The 16,422-nt window shown below is 35.6% G+C and overlaps 1 protein-coding gene across 1 annotated transcript in view; it reads right to left on the bottom strand.

Annotated features, from left to right (window-relative positions):
- Positions 1-138: 138 nt before the first annotated feature.
- Positions 139-16,422, bottom strand: part of ACADL (acyl-CoA dehydrogenase, long chain) — a 38,106-nt gene continuing 21,822 nt past the window's right edge. The window contains exons 8-11 of the mRNA XM_011932362.1: positions 16,100-16,213; positions 7,689-7,816; positions 5,282-5,368; positions 139-1,193 (exon numbers count right to left, since the gene is read on the bottom strand). Of these exons, the coding sequence (XP_011787752.1) occupies positions 1,100-1,193; positions 5,282-5,368; positions 7,689-7,816; positions 16,100-16,213 (423 nt within the window). The 3' untranslated portion in view covers positions 139-1,099. The remainder of the gene's footprint in view (positions 1,194-5,281; positions 5,369-7,688; positions 7,817-16,099; positions 16,214-16,422) is intronic.

Raw genomic sequence — 16,422 nt, 5'->3', positions numbered from 1 at the left:
GTTTAATATCAACAATACCAAACAAAATGTTTGTGTTCTAAGTTGAGTAAGAATACATCTATTTCCATTTTAAAGCTACTTTAAATTAATGGTTTATTTTTTGTAATTACTTTTAAGTCTCAAATGTCATTTCCTCACTTTTGAATTTTAAATGCTTAATTATTTACATTGCACTTATGCTTGAAATTATCTCCTTTACATATTTACTTCTTACCTTATTTTACTACTTATTTGTTTATTCACTTATTTTTTAGTGATCTTGCCAGTTTTGTTTGTCATCATTGTATTAACAGCCTGGTTTATAGAAGACATAAAGTAATCATTAAGTTACTAAACACATTAACTGTTGCAAAAACGCCATTGCTTTGGTACCTATAAAATGTACCAATATCTTGAAATTAAAGAATGATGGATTATTCTGTGTTATCAGGTGTCAGCAATTGACAGAACCAAGGCATTCCCTGGTCAGGGTTAGGCAAATACTTAGCTGAGTCCTGGGGGTTTCAAGGCAGTAAGGTATTATGGCTTCTGGCTTCCATCAAAGCAGTTCTCACTGCTTTTCACAGAGATGTTCTGCATAAGCTTTTGTTTGAAGAAAGAGTTCCATTGCTTAAAAACAGGGGATTGGAGTACAGTGGTAAAAACCACTGTTCTAGGGAATTTGGAGCAAATGGTAGCCAAAATGAGTTTACATTCTAAGTATATTTACTTTTCCCTTTAAAAGTCAATGTGCTCTTATTAATGTTTTCATATTATAACGACATAAAATTATTTCTGCCTCAGTTTGAAGATTTGAACAATTTATGATTTTTAGAATTTTAGAGATAAATGAAACACCTAGGCATCTAGATTCAGAAAATCTTTTACCTTTGGCTACATAAAAAACTGTAAGTTAAACCTTATATTGGAAAACTAGAATTTTGGCTTCAAAGATTTGTCCTTCCACTGTGTTAATCTTATATTTATATTTTATTTCCTTCTCTACAGAGAGAGCAGGTAAAAACATGTTTAGTGTTCTTCGCTTTCCAAGTTACATTTTATCTTGAGCAGATTTAAAACCAGATTAGCTGTAATAGGATTCCAGGATGTGGGCAGATGTCTACTTCTCAAAGACGATCTCTCTTGCAATCAGCTCCTTCATTATTTCATTTGTACCACCATAGATTGGCTGAACTCTGGCATCTACATAAGCTCTGGATAAATCAGAAGATGATTGAATGAATAAATATTTTAGAAACTGTAAATTTTGTCTTACCAGGTAACTCTTAAACTATTAATTTAATGAAGTACAAACAATAAAAGTCCTTCACAAATTACTAATTTTTTCTTTCTTTCTTTCTTTTTTTTTTTTGAGACGGAGTCTCGCTCTGTCGCTCGGGCTGGAGTGCAGTGGCCGGATCTCAACTCACTGCAAGCTCCGCCTCCCGGGTTCACGCCATTCTCCTGCCTCAGCCTCCCGAGTAGCTGAGACTACAGGCGCCCGCCAACACGCCCGGCTAATTTTTTGTATTTTAGTAGAGACGGGGTTTCACCGTGTTAGCCAGGATGGTCTCGATCTCCTGACCTTGTGATCCGCCCGTCTCGGCCTCCCAAAGTGCTGGGATTACAGGCTTGAGCCACCGCGCCCGGACAAATTACTAATTTTTTCAATATGGCATTCATCCTACATTGGAGTAATAGTAAAAAAAAACTATTACGACATTAATAATATGTATAGCTTTGTATTAATTTGATTAAAGAGATTACATATTCAAAATAAAAATAGTAAGTATATATCAGCTGATTTAATTTTGTAAAATTCAGCACATATGATAACACTCTTAAAAAGTCTGTTTTAGATTAGGAAAAGGACAGAATGTCTTAGTTTCTTTTTATCTTTAACATTTCCTAAAAAAGTTGAAACCCACTGGTTTTAGAGAAAACGAAAGAAAAAAGATTCATATTTTCTAGCATTCCCACAACTACTATCACTATTAGGAATATAAACTGATGCTTTTGCAAATATTATTTCCCAGAAAGTTAACAAGTAACCTGGTTTTTGGAAATGGTTAATAGTCACTTCAGTGATGTGTGGAGTTAAAATACAAAGTGGCTGAGTCCATTGCCATACCCACCCACCCCCTGAAAAAAAAAAAAACCAAATATCAGAAGTTCACTTTTGATAGTCATGATAACAACCATGCCACTGTGCAGTTGTTTTTGTCTTTTCTCATCTCATTTTATCCTCTCAGCTCTGGGATTGGGGAGGGATAAATGTTAGTACTGTTTTCCTGGTAAAGGAACTAAGGTAGAGAGAAGTTAATACATTTCCTAATTAATGGTTGCTGTTTAATGGTCACTAACAACACATCATTGGCAGACTGGAATGAGGATGTAGGCATTCTGCCTCTTTTTCAATTTTTTTTTTGTATATCGCAACACTTTCATTGGCCAAAGAACTTAGAGCTAGTTATTGAACTTTGGACTTTCCTGGTAGACCCACTCAAAGGCTTTTTCTCTTTTTTCTTTTTTTTCTCAAGTATAATCTTCGTGTTTTGTTTTGTTTAAATTTAATTTTTAAGACAAATTAAATGTGCCAGCTCTCTAGGAACATACCATTTTTGGACTTATTCTCCATATTCATCAGGGTTCCTTACAAAGAAATGGGCACTCAGTAAATACTTACTGATATGATTTACTGTATTACAAAGGAAATTTAGAATCTCAGAACTTTTGGCTGAAAACTTTAAAAGCTTGAGATATTTATATTTTCAAACTTTTTTTCTGAATAGATTTTGCTGTTCTCTACAAAATCTAGCACCTGCATTTTGAGCACTTACCTACTGTAAACCTACTTCAGCAATCGCACTGCGTTTAGATATATATATATTTTTTAATAGGCTAGGCTTCTTTTTACATTAAAGAAGTTCCAATGGAGTAGATAAAGCAGAGATTAGTAGACCTTTGATATGTTACTAATTAAATTTAGTCATCAACTAAAATTAACAGTGAAAGGCAGCAGCAGAAATGTTTAACCACACTGCAATGAAGTTCTACATCTAAGGTTGCTCTTCCTAGCATCGCAGAGAAATCTTCAAATGGCAAGGCTTAAATCTCACTCCTCACAGGCTTGAGTCTAATGAGTAAGACTTAAATAAACACACATGCTGAAGACCAGTTATTTAAAAAGACAAAAACAAAAAAACAAAATAAAAAAGCAGAGAAAGCACCTCTTATCTATGAAACCAACACTCAGCAACATATATATAAACTAATGAAGTTTAATGTGGGGGATATAAGAAACACAATTAGAATAACTTTTTTTAATCAAGTCAAAGTCTCTACATTACATCCACATATTGCCGAATGTGTCTACGTGGCTTTTTTTGTTTTGTTTGTTTTTTTTTTTGAGACAGAGTCTCACTCTGTCGCCCAGGCTGGAGTGCAGTGGTACAATCTCGACTCACTGCAACCTCCGCCTCCCAGGTTCAAGCGATTCTTGTGCCTCCGGAGTAGCTGGGACTACAGGCGCCCGCACCATGCCTAGCTATTTTTTTTGTATTTTTAGTAGAAATGGTATTTCGCCATGTTGCCCAGGCTGGTATTGAACTCCTGACCTCAGGTGATCCACCCGCCTTGGCCTCCCAAAGTGCTAGGATAGCAGGAGTGAGCCACCACGCCTGGCCTAAGTGGCTTTTTTGATATTAGGCGATACATGGAAAGAGAAATATAAGTCTAGTTTAGAAATTCATACAATCTTTGAACAAACTGGCCAAGAAAGGTTATTATTGTTTCTTAAAGGGAATATAAGTCTCAGACTAAAACCAGAGATTTCAAATAAGCCATCAAGCTACAATGTTTGCTTGGTATCAACTTGAAGGAGTTGATTCGGAGAAAACAGAGACCAGGGCTTATGCCACACTCTAATCTTAAGCCATTTAGATGATGCCTTCTCCCCACCTAATAGGCCTTTCTTAAATGTGAACTAAACCACACAAATATTGAGCCACTACATAGCTTCTGCTCTTAATGTAATTTTAGTAAAATATGTTTTCTCACTAAGGACTATAAGCACATTAAATGTTTCCAATTATACTTGCCAAAAAGATAAATTTGAAATCATTAGGCTGCCAGTTTGAATGTGGGTTTCATAATTTTTTCCTTTAGATACTTTATATTAAGATAAAAATCTTAAAACGTTTTTAGAAGTCTATAGCATTCTTACTGTCAGATTCAGAACAAATTGTACTTTTTTGTATAAACCAAAAATTTCCTTGGGAAAATTTTTCTAAACCAAAATCATTGCTAAATAATAAGAAAAATATATTTTCTAAGGTGATAAGGAGAAAAGCTATGGGGAGACTTCTGAGGTGAAATACTATGTTAAGAGAAAAGGAAATTCTGGAGATTGAGGAAAAAATATGGATGAGAACACTGCCTATTTATAAATTAGTACTGCTTCAAACTGATAAGAATATTCATATATGATAAAAAGATATATTTGATTATTTTCAATTTGAAGGAAATAAAAAATCTATTTAGAAAAAATAAAGATTTTAAATTTATTTTTTAGAACAAAACAAATAATCAGATATTTAAGATATGTGACAACTTAGATCCTTTTCATATGCCAGTTAAATTTTCTGTATTGCTTTTTTTTTTTTTTTCAGTTTTTTAAAAAAGTAGTATTTGGCCAGACGCAGTGGCTCACGCCTGTAATCCCAGCACTTTGGGAGGCCAAGGCAGGTGGATCACTTGAGGCCAGGGATTTGAGACCAGCCTGGCCAACACGGCAAAACCACACCTCTACCAAAAATACAAAAAAATTAGCCAGGTGTCATGGCATGCACCTGTTAATTCCAGCTACTCTGGAGACTGAGGCACAAGAATTATTTGAACCTGGAAGGCAGATGTTGCAGTGAGTCCAGATCATGCCACTGTACTCCAACCTGGGTGACAGAGTGAGACTGTCTCAAAATAAAATAAAATTAAAAATTAAAAATTAAAAAAATTTTTGAAAATACTATTTGTCCTTCTACATAATGATTCAAATAAAGCCAAGGATCAAGCTTTTGTATATTGGTCTCTTTACTTTAAGAAAGATAAAATCCTAGTAGGGAATTGATAAAAAATAAAAAAAAAAAACGCTGTTTCCATTTGCTTGAAAACATTTTGTCTGTATTCAGCTGAAAAATTCAAAAGATTGCACACCTCGTTTCCCTCTACATTTGATGTACAAAGTAAAGAAATTTTCCTTTTTCTTCATATCATAAAGAGGAGTATATCAGAAAACTATACTTACTTTGCAATTGGGTACTCCCACATGTATCCCCAACCTCCATGGAGCTGTACACAGTCATAAGCTACACTATTTTGTAACTCAGATGCCCTAAATGACCAAAATAAAAGGCAGAAAAGAAATGTTTGAAATGGATTTTCACGAGGTGCTTCAAAACCAGAAAATTAATTATTTACAATTGTTGAAATGTGCACATTTATTAAGCGATTAGAACAGTGTATTAGCCAAGCAAAGAAGATGATAAAAATTACATATGAAATTAATTTCAAGAGAATTTTCATATAAGAATACTTTTTCATCAATTATATTTCTTGCAAGGTTTTTGCTAGCCTAGAAACAAAAGGTAGAAAGCTCAGATGATTAGGTTTTGGCTATTTCAGGCTAGAAAAAGTTACAGTAAAAACTTGAATGTATTCTAATTTATTTGGATTCTCTATATGATCTAAATTACTCAGCCACCTAGTTCTTTCTGACTTTGTAATATGCATTTTTTCTCCAATGATGTCACTTTCTACTTGAAGATCACGATTCTGAATTTCAGTATAAAAAAGCAATTTTTTAGGGTTCTGACTTTTCAGAAATAAATTGAAGATAACAGTGAAAACCTGAGAGGGCACACTAACAAAGTATATGCTATTATATAGGAAACATTAGAAAATTACATAGAGATTATTATTCCTGAAGTGTGTATATTAGTATTATATATAATGTTTGTATATATAAACATGCAGTGCTTGAGAAAAACTCTTTTTCTGATTATATCACAATTTTATCATTAAAATTCATGATGGAGATTTTATTCACCTTAACATAAAAATATGTCAGTTCAAAACTTTTTTCTACTTATTTGTCTTTTCTTTCTTTTGTTTGTTTGTGTGTTTGTTTTAGTGATGGAGTCTCACTCACTCAATGGCCCAGGTTTGGGTACAGCGGCACAATCATAGCTCATTACAGTCTTGAACTCCTGGGCTCAAAGGATCCTCTCACCTCAGCTTCTCCAGTAGGAGTTACTACAGTGGCAAGGTACAGCACCCCACTACTTATTTTTCAATAGTGGGAAGCATAAAGCAAAAATAAAGATATATACTTTTTAAAATTTACAATAATCTTAAACTCAAACCATACAACAGGTGAGGATATTTCTAAGCAATATATTAACAATATAATTATTAATAGACAAGACTTTGGGGACAATAATAGTTGGAATTTGATAGTTTTTTTATGTTTGGCAAGTATTTTTGTGAAATATATACTGGGCTATAACTAGCTGCCTCCTGTGCTTCAATGTGAAATACCAGCATGTGTATAAACCTGAGGTTTTCAAATAACAAGGTCAATGGCTATCCGAACTTCTTTTTCCAAAAATATGTAAATTTTTTTTACACTTTTTGCCACTAGTCAAAGAACTTGTTGTAAATGTAAATATAAAAAGTCTCCTCAAAAGTGCAAGTTTCTGAAAAGTAATTCCACATTACTTTTCAATCTGGCAATTTTATTATTATCGGATCATTACATAAAGCACAAAATATTTCCCCTGTTCTACTTGTGACTGAACTGAACACAAGTTAATGAATAATGACAGGAATTTAATCTAGGTTACTCTTGGGCTAATGATATGTGAGAATGTTTGTTTTTAAAAAGAAGAAACCGAATCTACTTCCAGAATCTGATTTAGCCCATATATTCCAAAATCTTAAAATATACAAAAGTCTGACATACAGGGATGTTTTTTCAATCAACTCATCTTTAACACCATTGCTAATAATCTTTAATTCAAATCGAAGTCTTTCTAAACTTAACAGGATTTTTATTTTCCTTTCACTTAATAGAGCCTGTGAAACTTTGATTGGACAGCCAGTTCTTCGTGAATTTTTTCTTACATTTGGAAAGCACCTTAAATAGAAAAATCGTGTCCAACTTAGCCATTTCACAGATGACAAAAACATTTTCCTGGATGGAATTAAGTTTAATTATAGTTATTTAATAAAAGAATTGGGACTCTATCTCAAGACTCCTAAGTTTTACTGTTCCCTTTCAGCCTCACTATACTGTCGCTCTTCAGATAACTTGAAATTAAACTATTACTTGAATGAACGAATTCGTCGTCCTATCAATATCACTCTTCATTATCCCACTCTTAATATTTTATTTTCAATAGCAAGTTAATAATTAAATACTAACTTTGCTTGCCTATTGGGATAAAAAAATTAAATACCAACCTGAATAATTTTTAGCACATTATACGTATGCTTAATGGAACTTTTTAGCGTTTTTTTTTAAGTTGAGTCTTACTTTTATTTTTCATTTCACAGATTTCCTCCTTTAAGACCCTCAAGGTTGAGCTTAAAATTGGCAGAATTCCATAACAGTCTGAGCACACACCACACTCTAATTACTGTAGCATGCATACCAGTATTTCGCCATGCAAGCAGTGGCAGAGTCCAAACGTTTCGCTTCATGCAGCTGGAGACAGTTGTCCACAAATGCTCTGGTTACACATATATGTGTTTTTAATTCTGCTAATTTATGTTGCACTGTCTTGAATTTAAAGGAAATAAAAGAAAAAAGTGAGCCTGGTAGAAATATAAACTTTTTTTTTTTTTTTTTTTTGAGACGGAGTCTTGCTCTGGCCCAGGCTGGAGTGCAGTGGCGTGATCTCGGCTCACTGCAAGCTCCGCCTTCTGGGTTGACGTCATTCTCCTGCCTCAGCCTCCCATTTAGCTGGGACTACAGGTGCCCGCCACCACGCCCAGCTAAATTTTTTTTGTATTTTTAGTAGAGATGGAGTTTCACCATGTTAGCCAAGATGGTCTCGATCTCCTGACCTTGTGATCCGCCCGCCTCGGCCTCCCAAAGTGAGAAATATAAACTTTAACCCACTTAACATATCAGAAATTATACCATAAAAGATCTTTAGGGCAAACAAAAGTGGAATTGTTGTTTTTTTCCTCCATAAAGAGGGCATTTGTTAGCAAATCAGCTTAAATTTAAAACTCACTATATTTCAGTGCTAAGGAAATTTGTACTAAAAGATGTGAAAATAGTTTAAAACATAAATGTCTTGTTTCAGAGTCTAAAATTTAGATGAGGCAAACTTCTTGAAAAACAGCATTACTTTAATGTGTGAGCACCATCTTGTGGTCCAGTTATTTAGGTACAACTGTCGAAAACACCTATTGTATTTTCCTCCAGAGACTAAATCCTTGAAGATTTTTCTTTATTAATGAAATTAAGTATGCAGATTTTCCTGCTCTGCTTCTAACATCTGGAGGGATAAGGGGGTTCTACATATGTTCATAAACACATCAAAATATTTATAAGGTATTATTTAATGTTTCACGGTATTTAATGTAGATCTGTAGAAAGCAATATAATAAAATCAGAGTACTAAAGAAATCAAAGTCCAGTACCCTCATCCTCTTTCATCCCTTCACATGATCCCTCTTGATATGGGTTGGCTGTGTCCCCACCCAAATCTCATCTTGAATTTTAGCTCCCATAATCTCCACATGTTGTGGGAGGGACCCGGTGGGAGATAATTGAATCATGGGAGCGGGTTTGTCCCATGCTGTTTTTGTGATAGTAAGTCTCATGAGATCTGATGGTTTTATAAAGAGCAGTTCCCCTGCACAGACTCTTTTGCCTGCCATCATGTAAGATGTGCTGTTGTTCCTCCTTCACCTTCCACCATGATTATGAGGCCTCCCCAACTATGCGGAACTGTGAGTCTTTTAAACACCCTCCTTTTTTAAAAAAAATAAATTACCCAGTCTCAGGTATTTCTTCATAGCAGTATGAAAATGGATAAATACACGGCCCATACCTCCCAATAGCTTGTTTAGCAGTCTCTAGCTTGGACTGAATGGTCTGGGATTATCAATGTTAATACAGTTATGTACCTACCTCCTCCTGCTGGCCATGGACAACCCATTAGCATTTTTGGAAAGCATTCTATTTAGACCATTGTCAATTGTTCTTGACTGTCCTTGCTTCAATCAAGCTTTATTTCATTCCTGACTCTAGGTTCTCACACTCTGAATTTGGAGTTTATATCTGTTCTCTCTGGCACTGACTCTTGAGCCTCCCTCAGGAAATTGGCTTGAACTTGAAATACTGGGTTCCCACTTTGGGTAGCCTCCAAAAGTATACCCCATTCTAGTTGATTTCTTAGGTCCCAGGCCCAGATACGGTCAGCTGGCCCTATCTTCTTTGTGAAAATACAGATAGAAACAGAGTTCTGATCATTCTGCTGTGAAATGAGTAAGAACTTCACTATGGCTTATAGAAAGCATACACATGGAAAGTTACCAGCAAAGGTGGTGCAGTGAAACTCAAACTAGAAGTTAAACACACACTGTCAAGTCCAAAGCCACAGCTGTGTTCTCAAAGGAGGGTGGTGGGCCAGATTCTCAGAAGATGCAGGGTCTGCTTTTAATGTTGGCTACAGCAGTTATAAAATTATAAAACTGATTTTTTCAGTGTCATTGTTGGTTGGGACAGTTTTGATACTTACCATTTCTGGAAAAGAGTAGAATGGGAGTGTAAAAAGACCCAGGACCAACCAAGACCAGGGTGTATCAGGTGGAGTAGAAGCTGTGAGGGGCAGATTCCTTACAGGTATATCAACATAACTACTGTGCTGATGAAAACTCCAACTGACTGTCTTTTCCTTGGTTTTATTTTACCCTGTTCTACAAACAGAGAATGTAACTGGCATTGAATGACTCCAAAACTAAGCAGTGGGAAGGCTGGCACCCCACTCCTTCCATCTCTGTATTCTGGCCTCTAATTCTGAACATGCTGGGCCACATCAAAACTTTCTTCCCCTCTTGTTGTTTCCCTTACTTTTTCTATCTCCACTTCTATTCATTATATATTTAATTAGGTCAAATATCTACCTTTTAATTAGCACAAAGTTTCCCACTGCCAACCCACACATTCAAGTTTACTCATAGACAATCTAAAGATAGAACAAAAAAAAAAAAAAAGAAAAAGAAAGAAAAAAATAGGGAAATAACCTATATATCAAAAACAGATGAGTATTCCATGAAAATCCCTGAAGATGGTTTCTAAGTCTACTCCTAGTTTAGTTCAATGACACTATGTATGACACTTTATTTGGAAAATAAGGGTGGATCCAACAAGTCTCAAGATTTTTTTTTGCCTACGTGATGCCACATTTGGGAATTTATGCACTGTCTTTACAATATGAAAGAGTAAAGATATCTAAGCCTGATTCTCTCATACAAGAGTTGTTCCTTTGTAAATGTAAATGCTGGAAATTTCTAGAAGCTGAAGTAAAACTTCAAACCAAAATGGAATGATTTAGAATTCTTGCATCAGTGCATTCAGTGAAGTTCAGAGGTCTGAGAATAATGTCTCCAAGAGTATATAATTTACTCTCTGGGGATAAAAAGATTAAATACATATTCTTGCCATTGGGTTGAGCATTACTAAACAGATTTGGTCTTTCTTTTTCACTGCAGACACTGCATTTTGCTTTCTGAAATCATCCTCTAAACAAAGGCACTAAAAATTGGACCACGCATTATTAGCTAAGTACTCTTTGTGAATGATTGACAAGCTCGTAGCAGTATTCTTAAGTCATTTATATTTGTTAATAAATAATACTGCAGTTAGCATTAAAAAATTATTATGAAGTTACTGAGTGGGCTGGATAGTCTTTTTCAGAGTTCTGAATGACAGAATTCTTAGAATCATAGAATTACGCAACTGGAAAACACCTTGGAGAGGTTATCTAGCCCAGTACTCCCTTAAACAACAGCAGCAGTTGCTCTAATATATTGTGGTTAAAATATAAAATAAAACACACTAGGTTTACTATTTGATAGTTAATTAATCTCATGCTCAAGGTCTTAAGAACTGGATAGTCCCATTTTAGAGACATGTGAAGAAGAAGTATTAATATTTTTTTCCTCTCTATTCCTTTGCCTAATTCTTTATGCCCTTAGAATTAAGAACACATACCACATAGGAAATGACTAACCAAGAGCTCTCATTAGATTAGAAAAAACATTCCATTTTCACTTCATTGTCCACTGAGTGAAGGAAATAGGAAAAGAAAAAAGGCTCATCTGCTTTGCACTTCTGGGCAGTCATAACAGTATATAAGTGAAGAGTGTAGGTTCTGGAATTAGAATATATGTGTAATTTGGGCAAGTTACTTAACCTCTCTATACCTCAATTTCCTTAAATGTAAAATAAAAATAATTAAAATACTTATGATATAGATTTGTGAAGAAAAAGAATGCGACAATTCACTTAGCAGTGTCTGGCAGATAGGGAGCAGTCAAGCAATAATATCCATTATTACTATTTAACATCTGGATTTTACTGTTTTATTGTCTATTCCATAAAAAATCATAAGATTGACATAAACTATGGAGAGTACAGATTTTAAAAAGCCCAATAATTATTGCTACATCCATATAGTAGGTTTCTAGTCTGAAAAGAAAATAAATTTTGTGACATGCATTTCAACTTGTCAGAAAGCCCCAAAATGTTCAAAATTGAAGGATAACAAAGAGAATGGAAACTGAATAGTTATATAGTTATAAAATGACATGTGGCCAAGTATATTGTAACATTTAAAGCTCTTCTATTTCAATTGAATAACTAGAACCATAGGGTACCCAGCTCTCGAATACAAGGTATAGCTATGTACAGTATTGGTTATTCATCATCTCTGAATATATTCCTAGCTTGAAATATGAAAATATTATTCAAATATATTTATTTAGATAAAATAGGAAGATCAGAAGACATATCTCAGAAATCTCAGAACATATACACTTACCTGGAAAACACTACTACTAGCTATCAATAATGTGACCTGTGGAAGTAGAATGCTACTGCCACCTACTGAAAGTTTAGGGAACTAACTTTGAAAGAAGGCAACAATAAAATGACACTTCTTTAAAAAGGAATGATTAAAATTATTTATTTTTTGCTATTAAAATACAATAAATGTATATTTTAAAAGAATCTTTTTCCCCTATAACAAACAATATGGACAACTTTTCTATTTTCTTCATGGTTAAATGTCAAATTACATGCTTTCTGAGTCATTCACGCAATCTGGGTAATATTATAGTCATCCTTGTCATGTAGTATGAAGCCAAAATAAGGCTAAAGGTATATTTTTGTTTTTTTATTTGTTTTTGTGGGTAGCAGGGAGACAGGGTCTTGCTATGTCACTCAGGCTAGAGTACAGTGGTGTGATCTCAGCTCACTGCAACCTTTTGACTCCAGGGCTCAAGCGATCCTCCCACCTTAGCCTCCTGAGTAGCTGGGACTACAGGCACACACCACCACACCTGGTTAATTTTTGTATCTTTTGTAGAGATGAGGTTTTGCCATGTTGCCCAGGCTGGTCTGAAAGTCCTGCATTCAAGCAATCTGCCTGTCTAGGCCTCCCAACATGCTGGGATTACAGGTATGAGCCACTACGCCTGGCCTTGGTATAAGTGTTTTAGTAAACATTTTTGATGTTTAAGTGGTGGTGGTTGGATATCAGAAGCAAATGATACTCATTCCACTTTGGGGACAGTTGAGAAAATCACAGTGATATCAAGTAGTAACACTTCCTTCATATTGCCAGGAGCGTAGTATGTGTTTTGCGAGTCACATCCATCAAATTATAGTTGAACACATTACCTTAAGAGGCAATCAATATATATACACACACACACACACACACACACACACACACACATATATATATATATATGTTCGGTGAAGCAAAAAGTAATATATCATATATGTCAGTGTTTCCCAATGGGAAATTATTGATATTTTGAGTGACGCAATTAGTTGTAATCCAAATGTGCATTATAGGACATTGAACAACACTGTCCTCCAGGGCACCATACAAGTTATACCTCCGCACACCCACCCCCACCCCATTCCTGACACTTCTAAACACCTGGAGGAAAGGGCATTCACTGAGAACCACTGATACATGTAAATCAGTGATCCATAAAGGAAAGAGAATATAAAGTATAACATCCTTGCTCTTAAGGAAATCACAATTTAGATAAGTCATATTGTTTTGTTAAATGTTTTCTTGATTGAATGTGTATCTCATTTTTATAGATTCAGAACAACTGTTTTAGGTTTGTTATGTCAGTAAGAAAAGTTAGGATGTAAATACTTTTTTTCAGGATGGAAAAAGTTAACTTGATGACAATACAGGTAGCAAATAGTTCCCAAAACGACATACAGAGGGTCTAGATCAAGAGCAAGAGGAAGTAGATGATAAAAAGGTCTCCCATATTGAAACAAAATGGAGCAAGGCATTATGTAAGAAATAAAATAAGGGTAACAGCAAATTTTTAATGAGGGCTTACTTTGCCAGGCAATATTCCAAGCGCTTTATGTATATTACCCTATCTAACTGATAGAGACTGGTGACAGCCAAGGGTCTCTGGCAAAACCCTGCCTTCAAGCCTAAACAGCCTAAAGGCTGAAAACCCCGACTGCTGGTCCCAGATGAAGGCTGCCCTTTCCCAACTGATCCTTTCTGAATATTGCCTACCTGTGCACTGGGAGGATGGGGTGGAGCCTCGGGAAGTTCACACCCCTTGCAGAGGAGAGGAGCCTAGCCTCTCTTGTTCCTGTGTGCTGACCTAGGATTCAATCTGTAAGGTGGGAGACCTCCTAGCAGGACTTTGTCTCGCTTTGCTGAGAGCTCCTTTTTCCTTTTCATTTAATAAATCCTGCCCTAGTCAACCTACAATGTGTCTGCGTGCCTAAATTATCCTGGTCATGTGACAAGAACCCAGTTTTTTCTACAACCTAATCCTCACAACAACGCTATGAGGCAATCTCTGATATTTACAAATAGGAAAATATTTTATAAATATTTACAAATGTTATAAATTTTAAAGATTTATAGTCATAAGATTTTACAATTTTGCAAATCAAACACATTTTATAAATTTACAAATAGGAAACTATTTTTGAGAGAGAGAACATGCCTAGACTACAGAGATTCAAGTAGCTGGGTTAGGACATAAACCACACTTGAACATAATTTCTAGAATGCTGGTCCTGAAAAGCCACCAAGTTGTTTCATTTCTACCTTCCCCTTCACAAAGCCTTTCAGCCAGTCATTCTACTGAAAAATTTTTAAGTCAAATCCCAACTCCAGGTTTTTTGCTGGTGAAATGTTTCACCAGTTTGATGACCTCATGAAGGAATTATAAACTATTCCTTCATTTGAAAAGAAACTATAGGGTCTAAAATTTAATTAGCATATTTAGTGACTGTGGCCACCATATACTGAGTTCTTTTGCAAAACCCCTCAAGTTCCTGGGGAAACTCAACCCTAGGTAAACACAATCATCTATCTTTTCTCTATGTTTGTACCTGGGAAGCTAAACTCTTATCATAAAGCTGATTGATACACAAAAAGCAGAAAGTAGTTCAGTTTCTCATTCTCAAGAAGGTATTTCGTACCTCCCTCACCCTTCTCCAACACCTCCATGCCTCCTTCACTCACCTGTCTTTCAAGGACTAACTTTCCCTATTGTTATTTATTTATTTATTTATTTGTTTGTTTATTTTTGAGATGGAGTCTTGCTCTGTAGCCCAGGCTGGATGGAGTGCAGTGGTGAGATCTCAGCTCACTGCAACCTCCACCTCCCGGGTTCAAGTGATTCTCTTGCCTCAGCCTCCCAAGTAGCTGGGATTAGAGGCGTGCACCACCATGTCTGGCTAATTTTTGTAGTTTTAGTAGAGACAGGGTTTCACCATGTTGGCCAGGCTGGTCTCGAACTCCTGACCTCAAGTGATCCTGCCTGCCTCAGCTTCCCAAAGTGCTGAGATTACAGGCGTGAGTCACTGTGCCTGGCCACGTTATTTACAGAAAGAGAAGTCTTCTATAAATAACTTTTGCAGTTTTCTACCAACAGTGTGATGTATCTGTCTGAACTCATAGATGTCCTTTGCTCCTTTCTTCCTGTGCAAATGAAGGAATCCCTCTCCTGTTGATGGGAAGGCCTATCTTTCCATGTGTCAGCATCCACAAACTCACCCTTTCTCAAAGACCTTATGCAGTTGATTATTTCCTTCCTATCTACAGACTTTCCCCGTTTATTAAATCCTTTCTTTATATGTAGGTATTAAACTATGCACCCACATCCCCATCCTAAAAATAACGACAAAAAATTAATAACTCCCAAATATCTCCCTTGACTCTCAAATCTCCTTCCCTTCCCCTCTTCCCGCACCACCCTTTCACTCAACTACCATTCACAGCCAAACTCAAGAAAGAGCTGCTTACCATCAGTATTGTTTCACTTCCTCATTTCTGTCTTCTCACTCGGGTCTGTCACCCTCCACCTCCATTAATGGCTCTTACTAAATAATCTCCATATCATTGTATTCAATGAGCACTCTTTGCTCTTCATCTTATTTTTCCCCTAAGCAGCATTTGATCCCACTCCCTACTCCATGAAATCCTCTTTCCTTCCAGCTTCTGTGACAAAGTTCTCCTGATTTGCTTTCTCCTTTCTAACTGTTCATTCATTATCAGTCATCTTATAGGCTCCTCCTATTCAGACAATATGAATTCCAAATATGAATTCTACCTTTAAATCTTGTAGTCTCCCTCAAGGACTGTGACCTAAGATCACTTCCTGTCTTACTCTCTACTATCTCCCCCTTAGTGATCTCATCCACTTCCATGGTTTCTAATATCACCTTACATGAAAATAACCCCAAACTTCTGTTTACTCCAGGCCATTTCAGATGAGTAAATTGATATCATCTAATACTAAACCACAGTGACAAGCTTACCTGTAGGTGGGCAACTGTTTTGCCAAAAGCTTTTCTTTGTTTAACATAGTTCCTGGTTTCTTCAAACATGAACTCACTAGCTGAAACTGCCATATCAGCAATTAACAGCCTTTCCTATAACACAAAAATTAGGTCTTATGCAAGTGATTTTCACACAATTTCAATTACGATAAATCCTATAAATTAACTTTATAATAAACTCATAAAGATTAATTTATGTCTTAACTCTTTATAAGAAAACAGATTTATGAGATTCTTTTGACATATCTCTAATCACTTTCTAAAGCAAATCCTTTATTTTTATGAATGACTGCTTTTATTTT

Source organism: Colobus angolensis, unplaced genomic scaffold, assembly GCF_000951035.1.
Source record: "Colobus angolensis palliatus isolate OR3802 unplaced genomic scaffold, Cang.pa_1.0 Scaffold95, whole genome shotgun sequence".
NCBI classification, from domain to species: Eukaryota; Metazoa; Chordata; class Mammalia; order Primates; family Cercopithecidae; genus Colobus; species Colobus angolensis.
Note: the sequence above shows the minus strand (reverse complement) of the source record. Positions and strands in the feature narration are given on the sequence as shown.